The following is a 15,884-nucleotide window of genomic DNA, read 5'->3' on the forward strand; positions in this document are numbered from 1 at the left end:
CCAGGGGCAGAAACATTTTAAATTAAACAGAAGTTTGAGCTCTATGTTCCTCCCGGGATTTTAAAATAAACAAAAGGCTTAACCAAAATGGGCTCCAGGGAACCGCAGGCATTACGTAAGCCATGACAACTCCCACTTTCTAGCGACGCACGCATAGACACTCGAAGAATACATTTATCAACACCCGACAATTCTAAGAACGCACTCATCTCTACAACATTCAGGTGAAAAAGCTGGGTAAAATTGTAGCTAAACGTTTTTGCGTCATATTGTAATTGCTGTGTAGATTGACTTTCGTTTGTGCGATCTTCAACGAAAATATTCTAAGAACCGTGATCATGTAGACAAATGGTTAGGGCGCAAACGAGCTGGTGATTGTTTAGCGTTATTGACTAAAACCCCGAGAACGGCTCGAGAAGGGACAGGCAACCACTAAGCCTCAACTTATTGTTTAAACAATTTAGTTATTATTCAGCAAATAAGTCTGATCAACCTATGGCGGATTTCTAAAAAGTTAGTTTCAGCTGAGTTTGTTGTGATGGGAACTAACTCACCTGCTACGAACTCTTGAAGTTCCTCGCTTGTAGGACTCATGCCTGGACGCGCTGAATCCTTGAGAGCGACAAAGGCTTTCGCCACTTCGCCAAACTCCGGATGAAGGACACCGACGACCACGGCCTCGGCAACAAAAGGATTACTCAGCAGAATCTCCTCCAACTCGGAAGGGGACACTTCGTAATCCAGGCACTTTATCAGGCTCTTCATCCGTTCGTAATAATAAAAACGGCCATCCTCGTTGTAGTAAACAAGATCGCCTATCAAGAGAGCAGAGTACAACTACTATCAATTTAATCGAATGCAAAAAAAAAAAAAAATTTCACTATCACGCTTGCTAAGATTTGTTACAAGTTCTCGGCGAAATAATAAACATACATTTCACAATTTCCCGCCCAAACGAACATATTTCAAGCTAAAATAGTAGCTTAAATTAATTTACTAAAGAACTATGTTAATTTTTGTCGGATTTGAAGCAACAGTGCTGTCTGCTAAGAATACACGTTTGACAGAACAATGAAAATGTAGCAAGCTTAGGCTGACTCTACACTGCAGTAGCTAGTCAAACACATTTTCATATAAACGTTCAGGATATTCGCAAACCAGTTATTTCGGCAAAATAATGCACTAAGCAAACATACCTGCAAGATTTTTTTGTCTTGTTTTTCGCTTGACGTGTGCAGTCACGCGTGTTGGAAATGTGTACTACATAAACAAAATACTTTCATGGGTCAACTTTGAACGAGAGGCATTTCAGAGTCGCTGAAATTCCTCTCGTTCACACAATAGCCTCGATGTTAACTAAGCTTTCTCCCGTTAGATAGCACCGGAGGGATTTGTAGGGACGCCCTCGGCTGGGCTTTTTCATATTGTGCGCGACTATACTTACCTAAACGTGTCGACAATGCTGCCACCAGTAAATGTATGTAACAATTAAAAATAGCTTCCATTATCTTGAAAATCCTCAAATGTACTGTTGAGGTGTTTTATAATGCCCCGGTTTGGGAAAATCTGAAGGAACTCTAGAATTTTTTATCCGAATACTTTAGAAGTTGCAATAATGTTTCGAGACTATGCGTTTGTTTTCGTTTCTTGTCGGACATCCAATGAGCATATCCTCGTACGAAAGGAGCACGCCAACGGCGTCGCCTATGTCGCCTCTTGTTCTCGGAGAGCCTGGATTGAAGAGAGCGTGCAACTCAAACCATGGGGAGCGTTTGCAGCTTAATGGCGGACGCCTCCATCGGAGATTGGTCTCAAGTGCGCATGCGCTGCTTTATCATCTGGCTAGGAGGAAAGAAGGCGGAAAGGTGAATAAGCGCGCTGTCGGACGACTAACGCGTTCGTCACCTGTAGCTCGCGTTGCAAGCGCGGCCCGTAAACCACGTGACCCTGTTCGGGCAGTTGGACATTCTCTGTAATACAGGCTCTCTAATCTTTCGCTGCCACCTGGCGGTTGTCGCCGCCTACTCGTCGGGAAGCGATTGTGACCAATTGCGTGGGCCTATTGTGCCCGTCATTATTACGACGGGATTTAAGGTTCTTACAAATTCCGCAAGCTTTTTCCGATGCGCAAAACTTAATCGAACCTCATCTGAGTGCAGCCGCCAAAGAGGACCTATGATCTGTTTAGTGCTAGGGGCGACCTAGTCGGGGCTCGAGTTTTTGTCAGGTCCTTTCCTATACTTGAGTTCGGCAAATGACAATTTTCATTGGAAAAACTGTAGTGGTTTCCAGGTAAGATTTAACTATGAAATTATTCGGTCGCTTGCTCAATGCAACCAAGTCTAAACCAAATATCAAATAGTTTTTTTTTTTTCTTTTTTAAGACGTGTTTAATCGTAAATGCATCCCGGAATCGTAACCTCCAGACCAGATTCCAGCTCTAAATGTTGCATCTGCATAACTCCATAATGGAGACTCGAATGAATAACTTTTCTGCCGTTTCTTTCCCCGGTTTTTTTTTTTTTTCATTTCATATTTTTGCCGCCATGCTGAGCTTGTTTCCACCTCTCACTCGGATAGGCGGTAGTTTCTTTACTTGGAGTCTTTTCCGCTGGGTGGCGTCGCCTCCTGTGGAGTAGCGAATATTGTAGGATTTTGTTTAAAAATGTCTCAGACATGTAGCAGCTGAAATATACCCAATAGATGTTTGTGTTTTTATTTACATACCTCTGCTTAAATAAGCTTCTTAGGTCATATTTCAGTCTCTATTAGCGCCGAGATTCTTCAGTGTCGCCCTTTTATGGTTTCCTTTCGTGATGTCACGGCTAAGATTTGCCTCCGCATCGCCATTCATTCATTCATTCATTCATACGTTTGTTTATTTTCCGTGCTCATGAACAGCGAGTAGCCTGAGTAATTATGCCCATAGTCAAAAATAGCACGCACAAGAGATCTACGGCACCTGCAACAAATTATATCTATTATGGGGGAGCAGGAACTGGGTAACAGTTAAATATCAGTCACTGGACGCCGAAACGCTTGTCCACGTGAGTTGAAAATGTCGATGCTGGTTGTATTGAACCTCTTTTAAAAATGTTGGATGCGGTTTATGGGCCTGGAAAGGCTGATTTTTTTTAAACTGAGGAAGTGGGATTTACCCTCAAAAGCACTCGCGGTACATATATATTAATAGCTGATGTGAGAGTTGAACAGTCAATTCGACAATAAGCGCATTTATACGAAAATACTAGATCGCGCTCAAGTCTTCTGGAGCTTAGTTTAGTACAGCCTCATCGTCGTAAAAGCCTGTTATACTCATAATAAACACTGCGACCAATGTATCGATCATAAATAATACGAAAGAAACGTCTCTGTACGCTTTCGATTTTTGCCTGGTTTGCCCATACCAATACAATTCCAAACGCCCGAACTAAATTCAAGCTTGCTACGTACTAATGAAAAATAGAAAATGAATATACAAGCTGACGAAGGAAATTCACGCGTTATTCTCGAAATAACACCTAGCGTGATGCTGGAAAGATGTTCTTCAAATGGACAATGATGAATCAATATATGCTCCTAAATCTACTGTGCATTCAACCCGCAGAGGTAGGTTCTCAAGATAGTAACAGAAACTTATGATTTCCAATTTCTTAGAACAGGACATTACTACAGTTTTCTAAGAATTTAGTGTTAACAGATTGCTGCAACACCAATGGTGCACAGCATTAACATGCTCGAGGATCATTTCACAGTCATAGATGGATGACACCATTTTGATGGCGTCAGCATATTGCAAAATATGTGGATGGCGGACACAATGCCATAATTGGCAGAAATTGCCTCGCCGTAGGCCGGCGATTGGGCAGGCATTACCAGTATACAAGACCATGGTTGGACCAGTCGCGAAAAACTTCTACAACAGCGGCGCTTTCGGTGGCACACGTCGTTAAAACGTGTAAATAAACATTCCGCATAAGTACGTATTTTGTATTTATCAAGTTTGAAGAGCTGTTTTTATTAACAAAAAAAAAAGTTGAATAAAAGGCTTTCTCAATTCATAGATATTACAGGTCCTTACAAGTTTAACAGAAAATTTTTTGCGAGGCATTGTTTTAAGTAACTCTCCAAAAATTTCTTTCACAACTTCAATTTTGGCTGCCTTTTTCTCACGGACATAAAAACTCGAGAAATGTTCGTGCGTCGGATTTTTTTTTTTTGTGTAAAACTACTATATGTGTTTTTAAACCCTTAAAATTGGGGATTCGTGCACCAAGTGTTCCTAACTCCGGCCGCATGGATTGTGCTCGGTTCTTTCAAAACCGCCTGTCGTGTTTGCAAATTCACGTATTAATATTGTATAATGTTGTTTCCAGGATATTCATAAAACTAAGAAAGATAATACCACAAAAAAACATTATTTTTGTTATTTTCACATATGCAGCACAGTTACTAGAACTTCAAATTAAAAAAAAAAAACAGTTTTCATTATTCAAATTTTTTTGTTTGTTTTTTCACCAGCTCGCGTCGCGTTTTCTACCGCTCAGTTGCAAAGTGGCAATTGTAAGCCCTGTATACAGAACAATTCACCTTAGTAGACCTTTCGCTGAATAACCCAAGCACCAAGCTGTATGCTGGGATCGTAGATACACGCGCTGCGAGCATCCGACTTATGAATGTAAAATATTCAAAGTAAAGAATCAAAATAAGGCGTGGAAGGGCGAAAGTGAGAAGTGCCATTTGTTTTACATTTTCACTTTTGAACAGTTAATGCTGCAGATTCCAGCACGCGCGGCGCATATATCTACGTTCCCGGCATTCATGTTGGTGCTTGGGAAATTCAGCAATAGACCCTTTCCGAAATTCAGTCTGGCCACTTTTATCACAATCATCATCATCTGAAAAATGGCATATACGCCGAAATGATGGCGGCCTTCGGTTTACTGTTGAAAGAACAAGTTGAAGATACTCCTAAGCTCAGGATTCGAGGCCTATACACTCGAGACGTTAGCACGTTCCAAGCAGAAATTGAATGCAAGAGCTGCGTGAGGGTTCATTTTTATAACTGGGGCCCAGTTAATTTGTTAGTAGCACAACATCAACTTAAAGCCCCTTGAAGTTGATATATATAACTTTATCAAGGCGCCTATCTGGGTTGGCGCTTCGTTCTGACTGGTCGCATGTTTGTGGCCATCGACACTGAAAGAGATGATCGAGAAAGAATTGTGGAATGAAGAGCACATTCTTGTTGGCCGTTTACTTGCGAAAGTGACGGTGCCCAACGAAATACAGCAGTCTACAGGTTCATTGCCGCCATCAGTATGGCAGAAGTTAAACCGCCATTTCAGCTACCAGATAGCACTGAATTTTGGGAGGGGCTATTGATCAGTTGTTTTCCTGTGCGTGTTCAACTGCCCACATGCGACAACAGTGGCACTATTTGCCGGTCTCTCGGCTCGAATAGGGAACCTTTTCAAACCGATGTCCTCACCAGATGCCAACCAGCCACCTTCGTCGACTGCGCTAACGGTTCCTGTTTTACGGCTGTAGCCGCGAGTGACGGTCGGAGCCTTGATGTGCAACTCTCCTGTCCTGTACGGACCAACTGGCAGACCGGTTTCCACGTCCACAACCTGCGTGGATGAATGTCAGTGGCGAACCGTGTTGTATTGGGCGGTAGCTCGCGCAACTTAGCCTAGCCGACACCTCCTCAGTAAGAAAGCCTAAGTGCTTTCCGGCCTCACTAACGAAGACCACCGTAGGCCAGAGATTGTGACACGACTATACGGCGCCAGCGTAAGGCTAGGAGTCCTGTTCTCACTATTTGGACACGAATTCCTGCCGAACGCTGACGCGACACTGTTGGCCAAAATGCGGCCTGGGATAACCTTCATTAGTGATGCAGGAAAGGATTTAGGCTTTCTTCTCTATAGGAGGTGTTAGCTTTGCTACATATGCACCCCTTTAAAGTTTCCTTTTAATTCTGTCCCCATGGGCGTACCAACCGGGGGAGGCGGGGCAAGGGGGGCGCTTGACCCCCCCCCCCCCCCCCTGTTCTCAGAGTGGGGGTGGCAAGGTATGTGTTTTGCCCCCCCCCCCCCCCCCCCCCTGAAACGGCCGCCACTGGGAGGGCAAACACTGGCCGGCGGCGCCCAAGGAATACCAAGGGCACCGCCCCACGACCCACGCCGGGATATTTTTAACGCGCAGGCGATGCATACCCTAGCAACGGCGCTCACGCCGGATTGGCTGGTTCGTGGAGATAGGCGCTGCCGCCGTCAACATAGGCAGCGGATACAATGCGAGTTTCCGAAGCGGCAGTATAACTTAGTGGTACGATGTCTACCTCATACGTATCAGGCCCGGGTTCTATCCATGATGTTGGCTTAGTTCTTTTTTTTTTTTTTTCCTCGAGCATTTTGTTTTGTTGAGGCATTTAACGATATTTACGACATTTTTTTTTTTTTTTACGATTAACACTGAAAAAAACGAATGTTGTTGACGAAACATCGCTCAACTAAATCATAGGGGACTGTATTTACGGAAGTGCATGGGGGACAGCAGGGCTTAGGTTGCCGACAGGACGCCGCAAAGCGGTGTGTACGGGGGGGGGGGGGGGGGGGGGGTTAAGTGGGTGAATAGTTTTGTAATTAGCAGTCGCACACTGTCGCCGCGAAGCGGCTTGGACGCACGCGCGGGCGTGGGTTAGCGCGCTTCGAGTGATACACGCGCCGTCCGAATCCGAAATCTAGGTTGCCGCGCGTTGGCGAGCAGCCAATCCGGCGGGAGCGTCGTTGCTAGGTGGTCTATCGCCTGCGCCGTAAAAGGAGACAGTGACCAAAGAGCCCGGTGCGCATACGCAACTGGCCCTCTCCTCTCCCCCCTTTCCCTATTTTACAACACCTACACACACACAAGCCCTAAAAGTTAGTGATGGACCGAATCTGTCGAACTTCAGATTCGGCAAAGTTTCGCACATGCCGAAATTTTGAAAGAAAGTTCGGCAAAGATTCGGCAGAAATTTGGCAAATGTCTGCGCATGCGCACGAAGGCGATGGGGTCATGGATCGCAAATGGACTCCGCGCAGTCGCGCGGTTACCATCGTACAGTTTACTACAACCAGTGGTTACGGCGAGGTGTGGAGTAGGCGACGTGGTAACTTTGCGTTTGTGAGTTTTTGCGAGTGTGGTTCTCTTCAATATTTTCTGCCTCAAGAAGAGAAGATCGACCAGTTATTTACGCAGTCCACTGCGCAAGTGCCAAATGATGCGGTGCATTCTGGATAACGTGATTTTCATTGGACCTTTCCATTGATGCAACGAGGTAGTTGAAACATTGACTGACAACTGCCTCATATTACGCTGAGTTTGCGGAGCCCACTGCCGTCAAACGGTGCAGATTCATGAGAGCTTGCCAGAATGTATGGGATGCAGCTGGCATCCTCGTCATAATTTTATACATGTTTTCTCCCTTCCTTTCTTTCCTTTTTACGTACTTTCTGTAGTGTGTATGTTCTGCACATTTATTTGTGTTTTTTTATATGTGGTGGCGGGCTGGCAGCAGACATGCACAAGCTACTCAAAAAAAGTAATTAAGTTAAGTTACCGAGTATTAGCCTCAAAAGTAATTTGAGTAGAGTAGAAATTACTGAAATGGAAAGTAATTAAGTAAATTACTAATTACCGTAAAAAGGGAGCAAATTACTTTTGAAGTTGCTTTTATTTTTTTCTATGCTAACAAGGAAGTACTTACATAGGTTTTGATGCGTTAGCGAAATTCTGCTAGCCGAATATAAAGCAGCTTGTGTTTTCACATAAATGCTTTAATAGCTGGTTCTGCTTCTGCATGCCTAATTGTTGTGTACTTCTTTTTGGTCAAGGATGTACTGCGGATATATCATTTCACCTTTGAGGTTTAGCACTGCCTGAGCTTAATTTGGCAGACAGCGTTTGATTGCTTACAGTGTTTGTTTAATGTACGTCTAAACACTACTTGGAAGTACAAACTTAATGAGAGATTATGTACTTCAAGTAAAGTAGTAAGTACTTTGGGTTCAATGTACTTGAAGTGAAGTACTATAAATACAATGTACTTCCAAAGTAAAGTAGAAGTACTTTTTAACTCACTCTTTCAGAATGCCCTCTCAATCCCTATACAGCGTTTATTTATTTTTTTTCTTTAACATGCCGGTGTGCATAGCTTCAGGGGAAATCGGAGGTGCATCAGTTTTTTCTTTTTCTTGGAAATTGCGTTAATCAATACGCCATAGAGTAATTGCTTTATTTTCGCTGACGAACCATTTAACACAATCAACTTACAAGGCACTTATTGGTATGGGTATTGTAGCCGCCATTTCTTCACTCAGAGAAAATGACGTCTCGAAAGACAGCACAAACTATAGAGGACCAGCAGATCAACTTCAGGGCGGGCGCTGCGCTTTGTTACCTCCTTTGAGTGAGGATGTAGTGTGTATACCTCCTGTAGTGGGCAAGAATTTCTACATTGAGGAAAAACGGGGACAAGCCCTTTTTTCAAATGCGTCAAGTCTCCTTAAGCTTCGGTATACAAAGAAACGCTAGTTTTCGGCGGTAATCCCAGTTACTCGGCCTCTCTTACATCGTGTATGTTCGTTCTTCGCGTCCTATAGCAGTGTCTTTTGCAGTGGGGGGTTGGTTAAAATTTTGGGGAATTTTGGACTATCCAAATTGCTTTTTTCCTCCCCCCTCCCCCCCCCCCCCCCTTTCTACGCCACCATGCTTCCCCCTCTGCAAATATCAGCTGAACTTCTAACATCTTATCTCTGTTGATAGGCAAAACAGCCACTCAGAAAAGGGGTTAAACTACTAATTACCAAATTAGAATTGTAATTAAACGTTACTAAACTACCCAGAAAAGTAGTTAAACTACTGTAACTTGAGTAAAGTAGTTGAACTACGTACAAGTCTGGCTGGCAGGCGCTGTGCGTAAGGGTTTGCACCTATCTGTCTAGCCCCGCACACCACATGGGCACCTTCCAGTATGTGCAAATAAAATTAGTATTATTATTATTAATTTTATTATTATTATTAACATTATAACAATCCTGTTTTCGGCTCACAAGTAGTTTGTGCCAAAACAGAATAAAATTGCTTTTTAGTTCGCGTTATTTCGCGATTTTCATGTATCTGCATAAAACTAAACACAGAACTGTCATGCCCTTGACGTTGCACATCCGACATTCCTAACTCTCCCCATCTTCCTAAACGTCCGTGTGTGTCCTAACACCAGAAACCGGAATTTTAAAGGTTAAAAACGGCACGTTGCGAATATGGAACGCACACTTTCATGCAAAGCTGACGATCAAGTGACTCCAAATCGAAAAACATGCATATTTACAATATTGTTATCTCTTCTGGCGAAGGCTTAGTAACCGTTGCATTCGTTTTCGCGCATGAAACGGTGACTCCCAGAGAAAGTAAGAACGCAGCGATTGTCTTCATTCTAACAATGTAAACACGCTTGCATGCGTGCGCTGATGAAGCCTCAAAATCAAAACTCTCGTAGCGTGATTCGTGACTGCGCCGGCTACCCAACCTCGTTGTCAAGCCATTTTCTGCAAGCAAAGACTAAAATTGCCAGTAAACATACAAAAACGACATCGATACAATTATCTTGTAGAAGATCACCTTATTTAGTCATAAATGTGTCAATAGGCACTACATGCTCTATTTATGTTAAGAAAAAAATAAATATCAATATTAAATCTATTAACAGTGTATTTTTGCCGAATCATTGCCAAATCTTTAGAAAAGTTCGGCAAAAGTTGCGCCGAATTTGCAATTCGGCAAAAGTTCGGCCCATCACTAGTAAAAATATGCGACCCCAGGGGGGGGGGGGGGGGGGGGGGTCTGGTTTGCCCCCCCCCCCCCCCCACTCAAAACCAAGTTGGTTCGCCACTGTCTGTCCCTGTTACATCGCCCAACCCACCAATCTTGTGTAACGTCACGCTTCTTCTTCGAGAAATGGAGGAGAGTGTACGGAGAAGGAGTAGGGAAATGACCCTCCCCTCCGTGTTCTCCCCCCCTCCTCCTCCTCGAGAGCTGCGCTCTAATTTCGCATTACAGGGATTTGTAAACGTCTTTCGTCTTTTTATTAATTCAAATTGCGATAACGCAGGCTCCCAAAAGACGCCACAATCACAAAAACAGGCAATGTAACCAACATAGTTTTAGAGGAAGGTCTCATCTCTTAGCATATGAAAAACTCTGACATCGTTTTCAAGCTATCCAAAAACACAGGATGTCATATACAGTTACACCCCTCTAGCGTGGAACTATATAAAAAATATTTTAAGTGTGTGGATTTGACACGTACGTCAAAAAAATTAATGCTGCGCTAAAACTTTCTTAGCTCAATTATAACGTTGTGAGACACATTATGAGTTAGAAGTGAAACCGAAATTACCGTCCATACGGAGACATTAAGGAGTTTTCGTAGTCCGTTTTCCCACCTCCGCTACGCTCTTCGGAACAAAGACGCCGCCACTGCGCATGCGTGGCGCTAGCTTTGCCGCGGAGTCCTGGATCTTGTAGCAATTTAAGGAGAAAGTTGCGGGACGGCGAAAACGACCTACGAGAACGCCTTATTAACTCCAAAATAGAAGTTAGTTTCGGATTCGTTTCTAAATTAAAATCTGCCCTCTGGCGTTAATGTTACCCTGAACGCGTGCGTAACATGCCAGCTTTCTTGTAAAAGCGGGATTATATTCTTTCGTTCAGTGAAGCCAGCACACCAGACGGGCATACAGTTGGTTTCGTTCCTGGAGAGCACTTCTTTTCTTCTAAAGCTCCGTGCACGTCAAATGGGACACCCCGTATACACGCCCGCCGCGCATACACGTTTACGGCTCTTCTACGAGCTCACCTTCAGCTGCACCAAGCCCGATGGGAAGCCGATGTTGTTGCAGTCGGTCTCGTCCCAAGACGGCATGCAGGCGGGACTGAGCGCTTCCGAGAGGCCGTACAAGTTCCGGAAGCATTCGAGGGAGAACTGGGAACGGATCTTCCTGCCCAGTGTGGTCGGAATGCAGCCTCCGGTGAATAAGATCTTTTTCACCGTATCCAAGGTAACGCCTGTGAGTTCAACGTGCTCGGAGAGTTTGTGTAGCATGACGGGAAAACAGACAACAGCTGTGATCTGAAAACGCCGGCAAAAATCATCAGTATATGCACGTTATTAAAAAAGAAGTATACAGCTTCTGCGTTGTCATCGAAAACTTAAGAAGCGCATTACCGCTACGCGGCCAAACAGAGAGAGGCATTATCCGGTTGGAACCTCGAAGAACCAATCACGGAGCGAGGAGCGCGTTGAGTGATCCCCACCCTCCAGTCTTCGATCCGTCGGTTAACTACATGTCGTTCCGATAACTCTGATAACGATAATACCCTATAGTGATAATGTGCACGCAGAAAAGTGCCGGCAGAATATTGGGTGGCGCCATTAGAGTCATCGGAACGATCTTACTTGACCTCCCTACTGTCATGCTTCGTGGCTAGAGCCAAGACAATGTCGCTTTATTGCGACGTGCGCGAATAGAGGAAGCCGCAGGTTTTGTTCACTAACTGTATGCTTCGTGTCACTAGCTGTGTGCAGTGCAGGCGAAGGCAACGCCAGGCGAAGAGAGAAAGGGTGGAGCACTGAGACTGCGGGACAGGAAAGGAGGGAAATGGAGGGCGAGAGGAGTAATTGGTGTTGAATAGAGAGCACTAGGCACGTTAGAGAGGAGGTTTTTCTCCTCCTCCTCCCCGGCCTTCCTAGCGTTTTCCCTTTCTTCCCTCGCTTGGCGTTGACTTTGCCCGTACTGCACGCAACTAATGACACGGAGTGTGGCTTCTACTTATCGTCTGCCAAGAACAACCGTCCTGGTTGGGTGGGATGCACGTTCAACGCGCAAAATCCTGCATTCCTCCTAATGAACATCTGTGTTCTTCGTATGAGATAAATGGAAGCTAGTTCTGAGCGTCCTCTGCAGACAACCACCGACATTTTACGTTTACAGCAGCTCTTAAAATATTAAACTGCCGGAAGAAAAAAATATACGTTTTTTTTTCCTTCGAATTGTGTAGGTTGTTATGAAATTACAAATGACTTATCTCAAATGAACATTGAAGTGTCGTCATCAAGCATGTAAAGAACATATATTTTAACGCTCCGTGAGGAGTCAGAACTTTATTTTTCTTTTACGACCATGTTGGGTGTAAACGAAGATATGAAGTCTTATTTCACCTAAGTTGTCCGCATTTTATTCGAAATTTTTTCTGGAAAGTATCTGCTACTTTTGTTTCAGTGAAATATTAAGCAAAGCCTGGTTTCCCACATGTTTCAACTAACGTAACCCGTGGATTGACCGCGAAATCTTGCACTTGACTAGACAAATTAAACGATTAAAAAAGAAGTCGGCGCCTGTTGCAGACTTGAATGACAGACTGAAATTCATGATATCAAACGCAAAAGATAAATTTTTCAGCGTTACTTTGCACAACTTCCTCAAGTCATCACCAGCAAAATTTTGGAGATACCTATCGCCGAAGAAACACTCTGTCAACTCTCTTTCCATATCTGATAGCACCGTCAGTGAACCCGGCGTAATCGCGGAATGCTTTAATGATTACTTCTCGACTGTTTTTACCATTGACAACGGTGATTCCCCCTGTATGACAGATGCCGTCAGCTTTGACCCCCTGCCAGATATTAACATTTCGTACGAAGGCGTCTTATCTTATCTTCTAAACCTTGATACTAAGAAGGGTCCTGGGGTCGACGGCATTCCCAATGCTTTTTTTGTCCGCTATGCTGAGTGGTGTGCAAAGTTTTTACATGAACTTTTTGTAGAATCATTGTCCTCAGGAAAGTTGCCACATGACTGGAAGTCAGCCAAGGTCATTCCCATTCATAAAGATGGACCTCGTCAACTAGTTAGCAATTACAGGCCAATTTCTATTTTATGTTCGTGTTCGAAGCTTATGGAACACATTATCTTTAAACACATCATAAGCCACTTGGAGTTCAACCGGTTTTTTAGTCCCAACCAACATGGCTTTCGTAAAGGTCTGTCCACCACGACCCAGCTTATTGAAACGATTCATGAATTTAGTGCCTCTCTTAACCATACCGGGCAAATTGATGTAATATTTCTTGATCTATCTAAAGCATTTGACAAGGTGTCTCACATTAAGTTGCTTGTAAAACTGCAGTCCATCTTAAGTAATGATAATATAATTAACTGGTTACGAGGCTACCTAGAATCACGATCCCAGTTTGTTGAAGTTAGCGGTTCTCGATCTTCATATGCTTCGGTAATATCAGGCGTTCCGCAAGGGTCCGTCCTTGGACCTCTCTTATTCCTGATTTTCATTAATGACATTACTCGTAACATCCCTGTGAAATTACGCTTGTTTGCTGATGACGCCATATTGTACACTGAAGTCCGTGATGTAAATGACCAAGTTCAACTTAATACTTGCCTTTGCAAAATTCAGGCATGGTGCTCGACCTGGCAAATGTCACTAAACCCCATAAAAAGTGTCTACATGCACATCACTCGCAAACGCAACCTCCTAACTTATCAGTACGCATTGCAGAGTCATATCCTTTCAGAAGTCTCGTCCTATAAGTACCTTGGAGTTCTAATTAGTAACGATTTACGTTGGAATGCTCATGTTAACTACATAGTGCGTAAGGCGCTGTCGAAACTGTGGTACTTGCGTCGAAATTTCAAACAAGCTAGTGTGGATATTAAACTGACCGCTTACAAGACATTTATTCGTTCTACTCTCGAATATGCTGCAATCGTATGGGATCCCTACACTGCACAAAATATTTCCTTACTTGAAAGTGTACAGAAAAGAGCACTCCGTTTTATTTTTAACAAATATGGTCGTCTTGACTCAGTCTCAGCCCTTTATGACCTTGCAGGCTTGCCTACATTGCAGCATAGACGTAAGGTGGACAGATTGAAGTTTATGTTCAGTCTAAGTTCCGGTCATGTAAACCTGGATAAAACTTTGTACATAACACCACTTGGGGTTCCTAGATATCCTTCCAGAAATCGAAATATCAGAGCCTTCGCCGAGTTTAGCTGCAGAATAGATGCTTTTAAGTACTCATTTTTTCCGCGAACGGTGAATGAGTGGAACAAGTTACCCGAGGAAATTGTTAATTCTTGCAGCTCGCCAGAATTTGTTAAACGCTTAAACAACTACCTTTAATTTTATTTTTCCGCTGCTCAGTGTGTGTTATGTTTAGGAGCTGTGATTGTGATATGTAGGCCCTATTCTTTTGTTTCTTTCTTGTGTACCTTGTTGCTCTATTATATGATTGGCGTGGTTGATCTTTGTATTTATGCATTGAGCTGTATCTACATGAGAGCCCATTGTTCATTTTTTTTAGGCACTGTCGGCTGTTGGACTGTTGTTTTCTGTATATTTGAAGTGTTTCACTCCTACCATGTCTCCAAATTGGAGTATGTAGTATTTATAAATAAATAAAAAGTCTCTAAATACTCGAAGGTAGCGCAAACCATTGTCCAAAACGGGAAAGAAAAATTCCTCCTCTTCCACGCCTTCTCTCTCTAAAATTTGACTGCCTTCTCATCTTCACTTCGATCGGGCTCGACACGTGACCCCAACCTTCCTATGAGCCCGTGCGCATGGGAAGGTTAGGGGTGGCTGTTGATGTCCATATTTCATGTCTTGTGATTCGTTCATCGGCGTCTTTATTGGATAATGCCTCAGTCTGATTCGCTGTGGAGTGATAAAGAAGGTGTGTGGACTCAGCAGGTTCTGCGTTCTCAGCCGACCTTCCGCTGTAAATTGAACCAGAAAATTCGGCGCCTCCACATAGAAATCTCAGATTTTAACCGCGCGTGTACTGAGCAAGTTAATTTTATAGCGTGAAATTTGAAGGCGCAGTTCCTTTCCTGTAAGGAGTGAAAGCAAAAGGCTTGTCTGAGTCAAGTTTTGACGCAATTGCAGTCGATTGAGTTATTGACGCCTATTTACTTGTGGCTCCATCTCCCGATAGGCGCAGTGAGCGGACGACGCACTTTGTTGTCTGCTCACCGCGCCTATCGGGAGATGGCGCCGCCAGTAAATAGTGGCGCTAACTCGATCGTCCGCAAACGCGGCCAAATTTGACTTCGCCAAGTTTTTTGCTCTTATTTCTTAGAGGGAAAAAACTGCGTTTTGAAATTTCGTACGGAAAAACACACCTGCTCAGTGCTCAATCACTTGAAGTTCGAGCGTCCTATGTGCAGAAACCGATTTTTCCGACTCGTTTTACATCATGTAGGTCCGCTTAGGACACATTATAGTTAAAACATTAGTCGCTTTTCGCTTAAAATAATCTTTTTTTCTTCTTCTTCAACCCCTTTTAAAGTAGTTATGGAGAAAACTACAGGCGCGCGTACCTTGTGTCTTTTTATGGCCCCGGCCACTTCCGTCATGGGTGCATCCGGCTTCCACATTACAGTGGTTGTTCCAGTGCAGACCCCAAACATTGTGAAGAAAAATCCGAAGGCGTGCGTGATTGACTCGCAACCTAAAAACACATCGCCGGCACCGAAAATTCTTGATGACCTGCAATGGGGTGGCAAAAAATAAAATCTAGGTATTTTGATTCACTTGGCTCACGCGAGCCTGATAAATGTAGTGAAATTGTTTACACTTGGCTACATTTTTTACGCGTTCCTCTTTAAAATAAAATAGGCTTTGATAGGTAATGATGCATCTAAATGACGAAAAGCTTACGTGAAATAGTCTCATTACTTTCGAAGTGTCCCTCAAAGTGTAAAAATATATGAAAGGTGTAAAGATTATTTCTGTTTGTCGAGCTAAAATTTAGAGCT

The 15,884-nt window shown here is 43.6% G+C and overlaps 1 protein-coding gene across 1 annotated transcript; it reads right to left on the minus strand.

The window, feature by feature from the left end:
• Positions 1–432: 432 nt before the first annotated feature.
• On the minus strand, positions 433–15,540 carry LOC8025358 (luciferin 4-monooxygenase). The gene is made up of 5 exons (XM_042291572.1): positions 15,447–15,540; positions 10,904–11,176; positions 5,492–5,633; positions 555–815; positions 433–443 (listed from the first exon to the last, which is right to left on the minus strand). Exons 1-5 carry the CDS (start codon positions 15,534–15,536, stop codon positions 433–435), a joined length of 777 nt encoding a protein of 258 aa, XP_042147506.1. The 5' UTR covers positions 15,537–15,540.
• Positions 15,541–15,884: the final 344 nt, after the last annotated feature.

This window comes from Ixodes scapularis, unplaced genomic scaffold (genome assembly GCF_016920785.2).
Source record: "Ixodes scapularis isolate PalLabHiFi unplaced genomic scaffold, ASM1692078v2 PGA_scaffold2__306_contigs__length_199485367, whole genome shotgun sequence".
Taxonomy (NCBI): Eukaryota; Metazoa; Arthropoda; class Arachnida; order Ixodida; family Ixodidae; genus Ixodes; species Ixodes scapularis.